This window comes from Lepidochelys kempii, chromosome 3 (assembly GCF_965140285.1).
Source record: "Lepidochelys kempii isolate rLepKem1 chromosome 3, rLepKem1.hap1, whole genome shotgun sequence".
NCBI classification, from domain to species: Eukaryota; Metazoa; Chordata; order Testudines; family Cheloniidae; genus Lepidochelys; species Lepidochelys kempii.
The window spans coordinates 90269411-90285136 of NC_136382.1; the positions used below are offsets into that span (position 1 = coordinate 90269411).

Below are 15726 nucleotides of genomic sequence, written 5' to 3' on the forward strand. Positions count from 1 at the left end.
ACAAATGGCATTTGCAGATTTTCTATAGTGTGGTTTGCAATTTTGCTTATCTTTTTGCAGAGGCCTGCTGGAGCTTTTTCTGACTGCTGTGGATAGTATATAGCAGTTCTAAAGATGGATTGCAGAGCAACAATAACAACAATAAAATCAGAAAAAATGCTTTGCCCAACATTGTTTCTTTAATACATGTTAAGTCTTTAAGATGTTGTGTGTATTATATATCAGATCTTCACTTTTTGCGAGGGGACCTGAATAGTAATTCCCAAGAGCAGAGAAGGATGCTGAATCTTAGACAATCAAAGTAATATTTTCCCTATGGTTACTCTGACATTCAGCATACATTCTCTCCTAAAGGTGAGAGAAGGCAGAATGGTAGCTGAGGTTACAGCCTCATGCATCATGATGTCTCAGGTCCTCCAGCAAAGAGAGGGAAGTGAGGTATTCCTATTACCTTAGATGGAAAAACAAATTGAAGAAAACAATGTTTAAAGCAGACTTTATATGTCATAGAGAACCAGTTAAGAGAAAAACTGAAAGGTTTTGGTGTTTTTTCCCAGTTTGCTTTTTCAGTCATATTGCTTATAAGAAATAATAGTTTTACTAAGGAAACAGTGGATAGCTTCAGAACTTCTTAAAATAATGTTTGTGGGCTAAATAGAGAAGGAAGATACAGTATTGACTAATTATAATGATTGAGTTTATGTTGGGGTTTCTAATTTTATTTATTTATTTTATTTCAGGGACATCACCCGAAAGCTCCTTATTCAGTATCTAAACAGTGGGGTTCTTTCTTTGTGGACAGCATCTCAGGATTGGAAAGTACAGAGGAAACCTTAACTGACACATGGTCTTGCAAATGTATCAGTGCTTATAGCACTATTGCAATTCCAAGTATTGAAGCAATAGCAGGTAAGGAAGACTGTTCTTATTAGTGAATATGTAAAGTGTCCAGAAGTAATGCTTTCAAATTATAGATACTACCTTGAGAGAAAATCTATTTTCAAAACTCATCAAAACTAATTCTCCTGTTAACACTCAACAGTAAACTGCCAGTCACTATTCATTATTTTTATGGTTATTCTCATAATAGTTGTAGGCTGGACAAGTTTGGTTTTAATGAGTGCCTTAAATATTCAGACTTTTATCTGATTCTCTTTAGTTTGACAATGGGGCTGGAAATTTACCATAGGGTTTCTTCTACTTCTTGGTCTTTGCCTGGTCTTTCTCACAGAATTTTGCTACTTTTGCATTGAATGAGTGCTATGATTAATTCCAAAAGTGTACCATTTACCAGCCTCTTGGTTCAGTGTTGAGTCTATTTCATGTACAAAACGAAAGAATAACTAATCTGAGAGATTTCAGAGTAACAGCCGTGTTAGTCTGTATTCGCAAAAAGAAAAGGAGTATTTGTGGCACCTTAGAGACTAACCAATTTATTTGAGCATAAGCTTTCGTGAGCTAAAACTCACTTCATCCAATGGTTAGTCTCTAAGGTGCCACAAGTACTCCTTTAGTCTGAGAGAGAATTCCAGAGTTGCCAAACAAAGTTAATTCTACAGCCATTGCCAGCATATAGGCTGAATTACTGCTCACACTTACAAAGGGCGATAATGTTTAGGAATCAGCTAAAGATACCACTGAATAGTTCTATTCTGTGCCACTATATTCTGAGAAAGCAGCTACATTATAAGGATATCACAAAACAATTAACCTAATATAACGTAACTTAATTATATTCTATCTTTTGCTGCATGGCAAAGTTTCTATCATTCCAAAGATAAGTGGCCCATTTACCTTTAGCCATGAAAAGAACTAGGGGAAGGATAACCTCTGTGAAGTTCCCCTCACAGAGTTTTTCCTGATTCATTCTGGTGGGTAGGATTTGCGTACCCTTTGACAGCATTTTTGCCTTTGGGTGCCATGGGTCCAGGAGAAATCTGCAGGGTCGGCCCTGTTTCGGGGCTACTTCCCCCACTCCAGTTCCCTGAAAACACAGCTCTTTTTCCTGGGCTGGCAAAGTCTTGAAGGGAGATTTCCCACTTCAGATGACAGGTTTCAAAGTAACAGCCATGTTAGTCTGTATTCGCAAAAAGAAAAGGAGTACTTGTGGCACCTTAGAGACTTACCAATTTATTTGAGCATAAGCTTTCGTGAGCTACAGCTCACTTCATCAGATGCATACTGTGGAAAGTGTAGAAGATCTTTTTATATACACACAAAGCATGAAAAAATACCTCCTCCCACCCCACTCTCCTGCTGGTAATAGCTTATCTAAAGTGATCATTCTCCTTACAATGTGTATGATAATCAAGTTGGGCCATTTCTAGCACAAATCCAGATTTTCTCACCCCCCCCCACACACACACACACAAACCCACTCTCCTGCTGGTAATAGCTTATCTAAAGTGACCACTCTCCTTACAATGTGTATGATAATCAAGGTGGGCCATTTCCAGCACAAATCCAGGGTTTAATAAGAACGTCGGGGGGGGGGGGGGGGGAGGAAAAAACAAGGGGAAATAGGTTACCTTGCATAATGACTTAGCCACTCCCAGTCTCTATTCAAGCCTAAGTTAATGTATCCAATTTGCAAATGAATTCCAATTCAACAGTTTCTCGCTGGAGTCTGAATTTGAAGTTTTTCTGTTGTAAGATAGCAACCTTCATGTCTGTAATCGCGTGACCAGAGAGATTGAAGTGTTCTCCGACTGGTTTATGAATGTTATAATTCTTGACATCTGATTTGTGTCCATTTATTCTTTTACGTAGAGACTGTCCAGTTTGACCAATGTAAATGGCAGAGGGGCATTGCTGGCACATGATGGCATATATCACATTGGTGGATGTGCAGGTGAAGGAGCCTCTGATAGTGTGGCTGATGTTATTAGGCCCTGTGATGGTGTTATTAGGCCCATCAGGGCTCGTTCTTGTTAATCCCTGGATTTGTGCTGGAAATGGCCCACCTTGATTATCATACACATTGTAAGGAGAGTGGTCACTTTAGATAAGCTATTACCAGCAGAAGAGTGGGGTGGGAGGAGGTATTGTTTCATGATCTCTGAGTGTATATAAAGTCTGCTGCAGTTTCCATGGTATGCATCCAATGAAGTGAGCTGTAGCTCACGAAAGCTTATGCTCAAATAAATTGGTTAGGAAAAGGTACTCCTTTTCTTTTCACTTCAGATGGTGGGGGACAGCACAAAGGTTAAGGCTGCTTTCCAGGTCTTAGAGGGCAGTGACACTGACACTCCCTCTCCTAGTCCTTCTCCAGCTGTGGATTCTCAACACTGCAGAGAGCTCTCCATGGTGTCTGGATCCTGGCCATGTGGGGAGGAAGGATTGTGTGTCATGGAGTGTTCCCTCTGTGGGATAAATGTTAGGGGATGATGGCTCTGGAGGCTAAGATGTAACCCATGCACATGAGCTAAGGGAAAGATCAGAACTAACATTTTTAAACTTGTAACTGTGTACATTATAGTAGAGGATAAGTAGAACTGTATAAGAACTTTATACACTTCTTCAAAGAGTTTTTAAAAGGTCCATTCATTATTTGATGTTGAGGTAGTCCTGACCCCTCTGCAGTGCCTTGTCTGACTGGCTTTATGACAAGCTGTGTAAGTCTTGTTTGTCCTGGCTGGCCTAACCTTGATTTTTTGGCAGATATTGTAAGTTCTGGCTTTGCTGCATTTGTTTTAAAATAACTAGCTAGACAACATTCACAACCAGCTATATGAGGTTGATGTGCTCTGGAGTGCTTTCTTTTTCCCCTCAGGTATTCTAAGTGCCAACAGTATGCTTGGTCCTGTCATGTCACAAACACATCGGCCATGCCTGAAGGACATTATCATTTGAAAAGCAAAGATCTGACAGAAATGTTCAGGGAAATCCAAAGAATGACTCTGTCACAGGCTGGCTGGCCTTTAAGGGTTCAGACTGTGACAGATCAGCTACCTTCCTTCACCCGCCAGCTGATCCTAATCGGCTGGAGATCATGTGGCTCAACTTGGATATCAGACCCAGCTGCTGGGGGAGAGCTGGAGATTTCCATAAAGAGCAAGGGGAGTTTAGCTGGAGTCAAGAGACCCAGAAGAGAGGAGAGGGAGAGTTTCTTCTCTCTGAGAAGCAGCCTGGGGGAAGGCTGAGAAGCAGAAAGGAGGGAAGAGCAGACAGGGTGAGCTGGAAGCCTGACTGAAGGCAGTTACCCTGATGAGTTGCAGCCTGCCTGAACTCCTATGGGAGGGGAGGAGTGGGCCAGCCCCTGGACATTGAGGTTGTTTGAGGCACAAGAGCAAATGCTGAGTCACGAGGAAAGACCATGAAAGCTTAACTGTGCCTGTGAGGAAGACAAGGCCTGCTGAGCCTGGTGGGGCTAAAGATTTAGTTTTTACATTTTTGGTTGGATGTCGATAAAGAATTTTGCCTCCCTGGAAGGAGCAGGGCTTTCTAGAGTGGTCTGGCTGGAGGGACAAGACACTTGCAGCTGGAGTAGGCCAAAAGTCTGGAGGAAACTGAGGTAAGGATTCTGCAATACTACATCGGGCCAGTAGAGGGCAAACTGAAGTGGCAGCCCTGCCAGAAACTTGTGTACTGTTTTAAAAATAGTATTGAGTATTATATCCAGAACAGGGACAATATTTTAGTAGAATTGTTTGATACTTTTAAACATTTTTTTTCCTTTAAAAAATGACCTTTTTTACCAAAACAAAATTTTCCATCAAAAATTGTCAGCATTGTTGAAATTTTACATTTTATCACAAAAGCCATTGGGGTTCTAAATTTTCGTCAAAAACCCTATTGAATATGTTATCAATAACAGGGTTTTTGTAAATGAAAATTTTCCATAATGTGTTTTTTCATTTTTAATTTTTAAAATAATTGGGCAAAACACGAAAAAATTGGAAAAAAAATGTGGCTGTTGTTTCAAAGTTTTCCAAACACACCAACTTTGAAATTTCAATTTTTCTCATCAAAATAGGTTTTCAGTTTTTGACCAGCTCTACTATGCCTTTTAGGAGTTACACCTAAAAATTTTACACATATAAAAGTAAACAGTTCAGTACTCAGTTAGCAAAATAGCTACATTATAAGAGCCATTTATCAAAGAGTGTTTATAGGAAAGGTCTTTTAAAGTAGGTGCTGCTGTGAGAGCTTTTGCTTTATCCCATACAATCAAAATATAAAGCTAGTTGTATGTTTTAATGGGTAAAATGAGTACTTTGCTGAAGAAAATAGTCTGGTGGCATCTTTCAGTGATGGTGTCGTTATATCTCCTTCAAAAAGAGTTTTGCTTCATCTCTATCCCCATTTTATAATAATAATACTCTTATATAGCTATCTTTCTATATAAATAAAAATCATTGTTCTTTTTACTTCACTATCCTCACTTTCAGAGATACTGAGGTTTTAAATGACAGACATGGTGTGAGTTCAACAATAGGGACAGAAATTCTAAACTCTAAGCTTGGCTGTGATACTGAGTATGTCTACACTGCGATAAAAGACCCATGGCATGGCCATGGCTGGCCCTGGTCAGCTGACTCAGCTCACAGGGCTTGGGCTGCGAGGCTATAAAATTGCAGGGTAGACTTTTGGGCTCAGGCTAGAGCCTAAGGTCTAAACGCCTGACTACACTGCAATTAAAAAACAGCAGTTGGCCCATTCCAGCTGACTTGGTATTACAGCACTTGGGCTAAGAGGGTGTTGAATTGTGGTGTAGACGTTCGGGCTTGAGCTGGACCCAAGCTCTGGGACCTGCTCCCCTCACAGGGTCCCAGAGCCCAGGCTCCAGCACAATCCCAAATATCTACACCTCAGTTTAACAGCCCCTTAGCTCGAGTCAGCTCGCACAGGCCAGCTGCAGGTGTTTAATCACAATAGACATACCTAAGACCCCGCAAGGGGAGAAAGTCTCAGAGTCCAGGCTCCAACCTGAGCCTGAACATCTGTGCTGCAATTTTATAGCCCCACTGCCAGAGCTCTGCAAGCCCAAGTCAGCTGACTTGGGCTCTGAGACTTGGTACCATGTGGTTTTTACCGTGGTGTAGACACACCCACTGACTCAGTAGCATTTACCCTCAGTTTCCCCAGCTGTAAAGAAGGAATTGCTAGGTATTTTTATTATGTATAAATAAAATGTTACTTAAAACATTTCCTTCCAGATTCAGATACCTCCCATCCTTGTTTCCTCTCCCTTCAACTCTTCCCTTTTTTTCAGACTAGCTTTTTAAGATGTTAACTTTAATTAATCAAGTTAACTTTTGGTTTTTTCCATTCTGTCTCCAACCATTTGTACCAGCTTCAATGTGGAGCATCTTTGGTTGCTCCTCCAATCATCTGGCTGAAAATGACAGCAGATAATAGTATGAACATCCCATTCTCTTCAGCGATAATCTGGATTGCTCATTGGTTAAAAAAGAAAATATTCTCTGCCTTTGGATTTTAGCTGATATGATCATTGCCTCTTAAAATAGGACACCTGTCTTATTATTCCTTAATCATAAAACAAAGAACACTTTGCCTATTGTTAGAATTGTCCAGAGGACAAAAAAAACCCGTATTATGTGGTGAGCCCCATGTATCTACTTCAATTTGCAATGAAACTTAAACTGTGAAAGGCCAAATAAGATTTATTTTAAGATATTATCATCTTGACTTTTAAGCATTTTTAAGGAAGTCTTAACTAAATAGGCGAGTAACATTCTGAATTGTACCTTTGATAAAGTAAACAGGATCTGAGACCAAAAATAATTATATTTATATAGCAGCTCAGATCAAAGGGGCTGAAATCACTTCTATGAGCTAATTCTCACTTGCTTCCCTAGTAGGTAGGGAAGTATTCTGAAGATGTGGAAACTGAATCACACAGAGGTTAAGTGACTTGCCTGTGGTCTCACAGAAAGTGAGAGGCTGGGAAAAAAATAGGAGCTGGATACCTTGACTTACAGTCAAGTCCCTTAACCAGGAGGCCAACTCTCCAGTCAGTGCTCTGTTTCAATTTCAATCTCCCTCAGTTTCTGTTCACAGTCTCCAAATAGAAGAATGGTGCAGGCCATATTTTCAAAAGCAGCCTCCAGAATTATATGTACAGCTTTGCATGCCGGTTTGTACATACAGATTAGAGGGTTTGCACATCTGAGGTTTTGCATAAACCTGGGTGTATAAAATATCACCTCCTTTTTCAGAGGCTGTGTTTCAGTCACTTAGAAAATATGGCTATGACATCCTGTGTGGTGTGAGTGGTCTCTCATTCTCACTTTTTGCTGTTGTCTTTTGATTGTTACCCATTATCCATTTAAATATATACATGTCCTGTTCCGTGTAGCTAGTCCATCAACAATAGCCGGTATGATATATGGAGGATGTCAGATCTAAACAATATATTACTTTCAAGTGAAGTATTTTCTTATTTCAAAAAGCCACTAAATGCCAAACCATGAGTTGTGCCAATGCCACTGTTTTTAAGTTGATCAGGAGACTAATATTTTTCTTGGTCCCAAGGTCTACAGCAGTGTGTTAAACTGTCATGATTTCATTGTGAATCTCCCTATATTTGATGTTTTTCTTATAGCTCCAGATCCTGGAATCCTGTGATTATATAAGAATCTGAGACTGAGTCCTCTCACTCACTCTTTTTAAAAAATGTCTAGCTCTCATGGTTGCAGAGAAAAGCTTGAAAATGTGAAACCTAAAGGCCCCAAGCCTAGAAGCCAAATAAAAAGAACTGAACATTTATTAGTTTTTACAAAATCTCAGAATTTAGGCCAATCTCAAGATTTTGGAGCCTGTCTTATAACTTTTGAATGTTTGAGGTTGGGAGTACTGCTACAGACAAGGAACAAGAGAGTGAGCCACCTGAAAGCTTTAAAATAGGTGTGGTTTAAAGAAAAATTAGTGGAAAATCTAGATATTTTCTGGGTGTAACCTTTATTTTACCTTTTATAGCTGTTCTTTTGAATTGCAAACATTATTTTATATTCAGACACACATTTCAAATCCATTCTCATTTGGGTTTAGGAGGATAATGCATATGTTTGGAAATCTAACAAACCATCTAAAATCCAGTCATGCTGTGCCCATGTAAGTGCATAAGTATTCCTTCATGTCTTATCATTATTGCAATTAACTGATGGAAGAGCAAGATCACAGTTGGTGGTATAATTTGTCAAAGCCATCTCTTTAAAGATGCTGAAGGGTGTATATTCTGTCTCCCAAAATATGCAAGCGGTTTAGGGGGGTCACTCTGCTTATTGTATAAATGTGATGATAAAATTACCACTGAACTGTGTCAGAGAAGCTCATGTTTCTGCTTACAGCTGCAAATTATGGGTGAGATAGGAAATGAAAGGCAGATGTGCCTGGTATAGCAGAACTATTCTAAATTGCACCTCATACATCTGCACAATTCTATATTTTGCATCAAAAAGTAACCATCCCACATCCCTCCTTCAGAAAATATTTAATAGCTGAGTACTCTAGAGAGATCTCATATTGCTAAGAAGTCATTAATTTTACCATTTATTTACTGGTATACTCAAATTTATCATGAATAATTAAGACTAAATTACAGTTAAACAGATAAACAAAGTACATATTATGAGGCTATGTTTTTCAATTAAATTTCTTCACTTAAGGTCCATTGAAATTAATGGGAGTGTTTTCAGTGCCTGGAGTGGGGTTACAATCCTGTACTTGCTCAGCTACTACAATGTGAAGGCCCTGTAAATACTTAGATAAATATATTGCTCGTTCATTGGCAGAATCCATTAATCTGAAGTATTTCCCAGTCATTAGTGCAGATTAGTGAAGTTCAACTGTATTTTTTAGTCTCCAAGTACAAAGATAGACTGCTTCTCTACAGTATTGCCTTGTACCTAACTTTCAAAAAAGGTTGTGCAAATTTAGACCTTTCTTATGTTTGAATGCTACAGTAGTATTTTCCACGGAAAATCCTGAAAGATTATTTTTTATAATGGAAGCACTGAGGGAAGAAAGGCCTTTTTAAAATAAATTACATGATATGCTTAGTGAACAGGATCATTTCAAATTTCTGATGTTTCTGTGGGGGTTTTCCTACAAGTGGATAAATTGGCATCAAAGAAACATTGCTGCAGAGAGGATGAGTGTTTTAAATATATTGCCAATATCTTGCTCTGAAGCATTGTTTGCATGCATCTGAACTGAAAAACATCAGCTGTGATGTATAGCTGTTTTGAATTGGCAGGAATCTAGTTGTAGTCTTGATTTGAGAGATATAAAGAGTGCCAAAACTGAAGATTACTATTTAAAAGAAAATAAATGTTTCCTCAAATGAAAACTAGTGCTGAAAACCACAAGAAACTGCTTTTTCATAAAAGCAAATGTAAATTAAAACTGGCTTGTAAAGAGTCTTTGGGTCACCTTATTAAAGAAAATTGTTGAGCTAGTGGTATGATTCTTTGAGAATTACTTTGAACATAAACAGTAGGTTTCCTTTTGTTTGTATTATGATTTATTAAATCCTTTTGGCCCCATATAGATGTATTGACTTGTGCCCCTGGAGGTCTTGTCAAATCATGCATAACCCTAAAGATTACTTCCTCGCCAACTAACAGAAATGTTCCTGTAATCTTTCTCCTGCACTGTGACATGTCAAGGCATAGCCACCTCTAAAAGATAAAAGGGGTAAACATATGGGCAAATCATTAAGGAGAGAGAACCACTCAGTCATTTCCACGTTAATGTTATCCTTCAACTCAGTCAATATAATTTCATTTTCAGGCTGTGGGTCCTGACTGGATCCCAGAGCTGTAGGATGGTGCATATCTTTTTAACCAGACTTGAAGAATTGTTTTTCTCAGTATCCTAAAATGTTACTGGGAATGGTTACAAGCCTTTATCCTGTCCTATCATAGAACATACATACTGTGGGTTGGTGTGCAGCCCACCCCTCCTTGATTAACAAGATAACGCAAAATAACTCCAGGACAAAGCTTCTCCCAGTCATGGCTCTTGTCTAGGATTTCTCCCTTTATGGCTTCTCAGTGCCAACCTAGCAGTCTACTCCTACTCTCTTATATCCAGGGTAGCATAAATGAACCACATCTGCCCCAATCAGTGAATAAGAATCAATCCACATTCACCTGCAGGGTCCCAACTCCTGCTGACAGGGTCTGCCATTCTGTTACAATTACTTTCTACAATTAAGTCTTCACTGCAGACTTAACTCATGCTCAGTTACAGTTTTTCCCCTTAACATGCACTGTGTTCACATATCCACAGCCTTTATTGATGCTGCAAGGCAAGGCAGCCACCACTCCCTGAGCTGAAGGGAAGAACCCAAGGTACCTTTTAACATGTATTGATACTCTGAGGTAACCGCAATAAAAATATACAGTCACAGGCAGTCACAGCAATCTAGATGTTATGGTCCTCCAGTTCTTTCCCGCAAGCCCCCGGACATTCATTCCTGTATACCACTTTGCCATCTACCTGTGCTCCGGCCCTTGAACAGAAGTTGACTATCAATCTGCATCTGCCCAGCATCCTACCTGAAGTTTACAGATTGTCTGCTTGCAGTTTCTCCAGCTTCATCCATCTCCAGCATTTGATACAGCAGGACAAAGTCCACTAACAATCCCATGGAAGAGTGAAACTCTTACTTAGGCCAGGTTATAGTCTTTTGCAGCAGGGGGTTATAGTCTTTTGTAGCATTCATATGTCAGTGAGGGGTGGAATGAGTTATGCTGGCAAAAGGTCCTAGCATAGATGCAGTTCTACTGACAAACAGTGCATTTGCTGGTATAGGTTATTTTCCTTGGGGGTGGGCTGAAATAATCTATATCACTCTTTTGCTGGTATGAGTTGGAAAACCATACAAGGAGCACTGTGCCAGTGTCGTGTTCTTGCAAAGCCTCCCAAGTGTAGACCTGGCCTTAGGTTTCAAACCTGCAACTTCATTTTCCCCCACTTTCTCGACGCTCAGACACTGCTTTCATGACTGCAGTTGAGTTTTTAGTGTGTGCCATTAAAACCTTGTTAGGCAGTTCTATAGGCTGACTCATTCAAGTATTTAAAGCGATATAAAGATAGAAAAACGCAAGATTTTAAAAGAACTTTCCTCTCTCCATGCTTTTTTTTTATGATACAGATCATTAAGAGAATGCTATTTTATCATTTTCATTTGACTCATTTTATTCTATATTTAGTTGTTTTAGTTAATTTCAATTCCTCTTTTCATTGGTATTTTTCCCAAACAAGAAATTTACTGAAGAAATTTATCTCTTAACTAACCCTCCTCATTTGCACAGAATTTGAATTACATAGGAGATGGAAAGTGTGAGGGAGAATGTTCCTTTTGGACCAGCCTGCTCCTTGGCCATTCCACCTTTTTCCCCACAGTACATCTTTGGAGAGAAAAACAGAAGCTACATATGGTGGATAGGGCATTCTGTTTAGCTGTCAGTCTTATTTCCATATCCCATCACGAGGCCATTTCCGTGTTTTGTTGTCTTGCATTCCATGTCAAAAGGAGACATCCAAACCAAAACATGGTATCATGTTCAGGCTGGACTCACCCAGTGTGCTTTGAATGCTGAAGATATCCTGTCCTGACTGATAAATACTCTGTATTTTTGCCTGGCTGGTATACATTTTAATAATCTCCTGCCACTTGACTGAACTCCCGTGCAATTCTACCTTTCTGCTGCTGGCTGGTCGTTGTCTTCTCCTTGAAGTGTGAGAACCTAGCATAATACTGTACTATGGATTGTGGAGCATCCGATAGCCAAAACATGTCTGGCATCAGCATTTCAGAGAGGAGCAGCAGACAGCTAGGCATATTTGGGACAAGCCTTGGGATACTTGCCCTAAATAGGGAACACACCAGCAAATGCAACTGCATGAGGAACATACCTGCACCCAGGACCAGCACTTAAGTGGGGAAAATAAGGCTGAACGCTTGCCTGCTCAAATTGGAGGAGACAAAATGGGGGGTGTCTGCCTGGGATGGAAAGGTGAGTAAATGGGTGTCTAAATTGTGGGGTCTGCATTGGGGAAGTGCATAGTTAGGGTTCTGGAGAAGAGTGTCTCTGCTGTGAGGAGGGTGGTTGCAGATAATTTCAATGGGAAGCAGGCATTTCTGCTATCACCTGTGCTTTAAGCATACCATCCTGCTCTCTGTCCAACCCAGGTGACTCCAGGCAGTGTTTCAAATATTTCCATTGTGTTCAGCAAATTTGGGAGTAATGGTCTAGTAGGTAATGGGACTCATGTGACCTGTTTGATTTCCACCTCAGCTATAGACTTTCTAGTGTGACTTAGGGCAGGTCTACGCTAGAAACGCTACATTGGCACAGCTACATAAATGCAACTGCGCCGCTATCGTGCGCCTGGTGGAGACACTGTATGCTGTCGGGAAAGCGCTCTCCATTCGGCATAATTTCTCCGCCTCCATGAGAGGCAGAAGCTATGTTGGTGGGAGAGCATCTCCTGCCGACATAGCACTGGTGTGGACAGCACTTTGGTTGCTGTAACTTGCATTGCTCAGGGGAGAGTGTCTTTTTCACACCCCTGAGCGATGTAAGTTAGATAGACGTCAGTGGTAGTGTGGACCTGCCTTTGGACTCAGATTTTTAAAGGCATTTAGGCAGTGTTGGAATGCCTAACTGATTTAGGAATCTACATCTAATTTTCAAAAGGATTTAGGCACTTAGGATCTGGGCCTTAACCTACTCTGGGCCTCATTTCCCCATCTGTAAAATGGGGATAACAGCACTTCTGTACATAATAGGGATGTTGAGGATATAATCTATTACTTATTGTGAGACATTCAATACTGAGGTGATGAGAGCCATATAAGTAGCACAGAGAGATATCTTTCAAAGGATACTTACACATTGATTATGAAAATCCACAGTGATATTTTCTAGCCTGCATATCGCTTCAGGGAGGGTGACAAAACATTTTTTTCTTCAATTTCTTTGTGTTTTGATTCATTAAACAATTAGGAGGTACTTCATTTGCACCTGGCATGTTTTTCCTTAAACTGCTAGGAAACTTGATTTGCTTCCCCCCTTGTCCTCTCTCCTCCTCCTTTTTTACTTTTCAATATAAGGGTGAGTATGCAGCACTGGGGACTGTCATAGCTGATAGACAGTCACTCTTGCTGACTTCAGTGTTTCAGAAGCTTTGTTTTAACAGGGCAGACACCTGATCTCCTGTTTAGAAAATCAGCACTGGAACCTGCTGATGGAAAAATAATTGACATCAGATAATTCCATTTCTGGTTTTGGTTTTGCTTTTTGCCACTGGAGTGCTACAGTTCTGTGAGTGTCATGAAACAGAAGTAGCTCCTCTAATTCATGGCAGTGAAGACGTTTGGTGTTTGAAAAGACCCATCAATGCTATATTTTACATGTAGAAAGACTACTTCCAGTAGAGCGAGAAGGAGGGTGAAGTAACATCTTTTATTGGACTAATTTTGTTGGTCCAATAAAAGATACAACTTCACCCACCTTGTCTCTAATATCTTGGGATCAACACAGCAACAGCAACACTGCATACAGCTCCCAGTAGATCATTTGGAAGTTCCCTCATTCTGCAATGACAGTTCAGCTAAGCATGAGAGTTCTTATTCCAGTAACACTGTTTACTACTTTTGTCTTCAAACTCATTTTTATTTAAAAATGGAATATTTTCCACATTTTTCTTCAACAACGTTTAAATCTAAGCAAAGCTGGCACTGTATGGCACAGATTGTCAACTGTTGTAAACCTTCATCATAGCTCCATTAGAACTGTGACCCTTTACATCATCTGAGGATTTGTCCCTATCTGTATAATACTATACTAATGGAAATAAAACCTTACGGTATGGGTAAATGGTTTCAGGACTTGCCACTATTCAGCTTTTTGATTAACCTTTCTAAGGCCTTACTGAGTGATTGCCTCATTTAATAATTCCCTGTGTATGTTAGAGTGACAGGATTTTTAGTTTTTTCAAAATGAAGTCCGCAGTTACAGGGTACTTTGGAGTAGCTATATAGTTGATGGGGATTTCTGTATAATAATCTGGAGGATATTTTTGGGTGGAGTTACAAATTCCCCCTGCTGTTGACGATTTAATATTGCGACAGTTTTGTTTGCCCTGTTGACTGGAATGGCATTGACCTCAGAAAAGGAAAGGAGAAGGAAGTTCTGTTTTCTTCACTGCTTCCTATTCCCCATGAGGAACGCTGCTTTAGTATCAGGGTTAAAAAAATGTTGGCTTTGCTTATATGGGGCAATAGTGCAAAATGATGCATAACTTTCCTCTGTATACTTCAGAAGAAGTCTGTTTTTGTCTCGGACTGAGTTTTTTATTGGAAAAATACCTTCCTATCTGCAGAGCTTATTTAAGATTATTTTGGTTTAATATACCAGGTTGTTCCGAGGAAATCTCAGAAAGGATTGAGACTTAATACTTAAGTTTACCCAAGTAGGCCTTGTGTCTAGATTAGGTTATAAGTGTCTTCTATGCATTTACTTGAATCTTTTACTAATCACTCAGAATAATACTCGTTCGTTCTCTGTGGGTATGGGATTGCAACTCCAACAACTTTAAAAAATAAATAAATAAACAGCCTGTGACTCTGATCTGACTGGTTTGTAAGATGTACCGGCACACAGTGACTGATAAGAATTCAGAGATCACTATCAGCCTCTTAATAAATGTGGTATTCATTGGCATCATCTAAAACAGTGGGTTTCAATTTTTTTTCCTGGGAACCCAATTGAAGAAAATTGTTGATGATCACAACCCAATGGAGCTGGGAATGAGGGGTTCAGGGTGTGGGAGGGAGCTCAGGGCTGGGGCAGAGGGTTGGGATGTGGGAGGGGGTCAGGGCTCTGGGCTTGGGGGTGCAGGCTCTGGGCAGGGGCCAGGGATGAGGAGTTTGGAGTGCAGGAAGGGTTTCTGGGTTGGGGGAGCTCAGGGCTGGGGCAGAGGCTGGGGGTGTGGGCTCTGGGCTGGGGGTGTGGGATCTGGGCTGGGGACAAGAATGAACGGTTTGGGGTGCAGGAGGGGTCTCCGGGTTTGGGGGAGCTCAGGGCTGGGGCAGGGGATTGGGACACTGGCTTACCTCGGGCAGCTCCTGGTCAGGGGTGCAGCAGGAGTGCAAAGGCAGATTTTGTGCCTCTCCTGGCACTGCGGACCGCACACCCACAGGCGCACCCTCCTCCCCCCAGTTCCCATTGGCCGGTTCCCAGGAACTGGCCAGTGGGAGTGCGGAGCCAGTGCTTGGGGCGGGGGCAGCGTGCGGAGCCCCGTGGCCCTCCTGTCTAGAAGCCGGACCCACTGCTGGCCACTTCCAGGGTGCAGCAAGGTGTCGGAAAAGGTAAGCACTAGCCTGCCTTAGCTGGGAGCACTGCCGACGGGACTTTTAACATCCCAGTTGGCAGTGCTGACCAGAGCAAGGCAACCCAGTGCTTTACATGCCGCAACCTAGTACTGGGTCGCGACCCACGGTTTGAAAAACACTGATCTAAAATATATTAGCAGCAGAGCCTAGGCACTGTCATGAACCTTTCCATCTTAATAAGTGGAATTTCACTTATAGTGATCACAATTCAAAACTTTATCATTACCATGGGATTTGCAGTACTCTTACTATGATACTCCATGTTCTCTAAGTAAACTAAGTATGAGAAATGCGGAAATGACTGGGTGAGGTTCTGTGGCCTGTGTTATTCAGGAGGTCAGACTAGGTTATCA

General features: G+C 40.8%; 1 protein-coding gene across 2 annotated transcripts in view; it reads left to right on the forward strand.

Annotated features, from left to right (window-relative positions):
• The window catches only part of NT5DC1 (5'-nucleotidase domain containing 1), a 237481-nt gene that overhangs the window by 209694 nt on the left and 12061 nt on the right, over positions 1-15726 (forward strand). The window contains exon 12 of one of the 2 annotated variants that reach the window (XR_012158025.2): positions 741-802. Coding sequence is in view for 1 of the 2 variants with exons in the window: in XM_073337114.2 (XP_073193215.1) it covers positions 741-909 (169 nt within the window). In the remaining variant the exon portion in view is untranslated. Of the gene's footprint in view, positions 1-740; positions 910-15726 lie in introns of those variants that run through there. The other variant, XM_073337114.2, reaches the window with a different exon arrangement.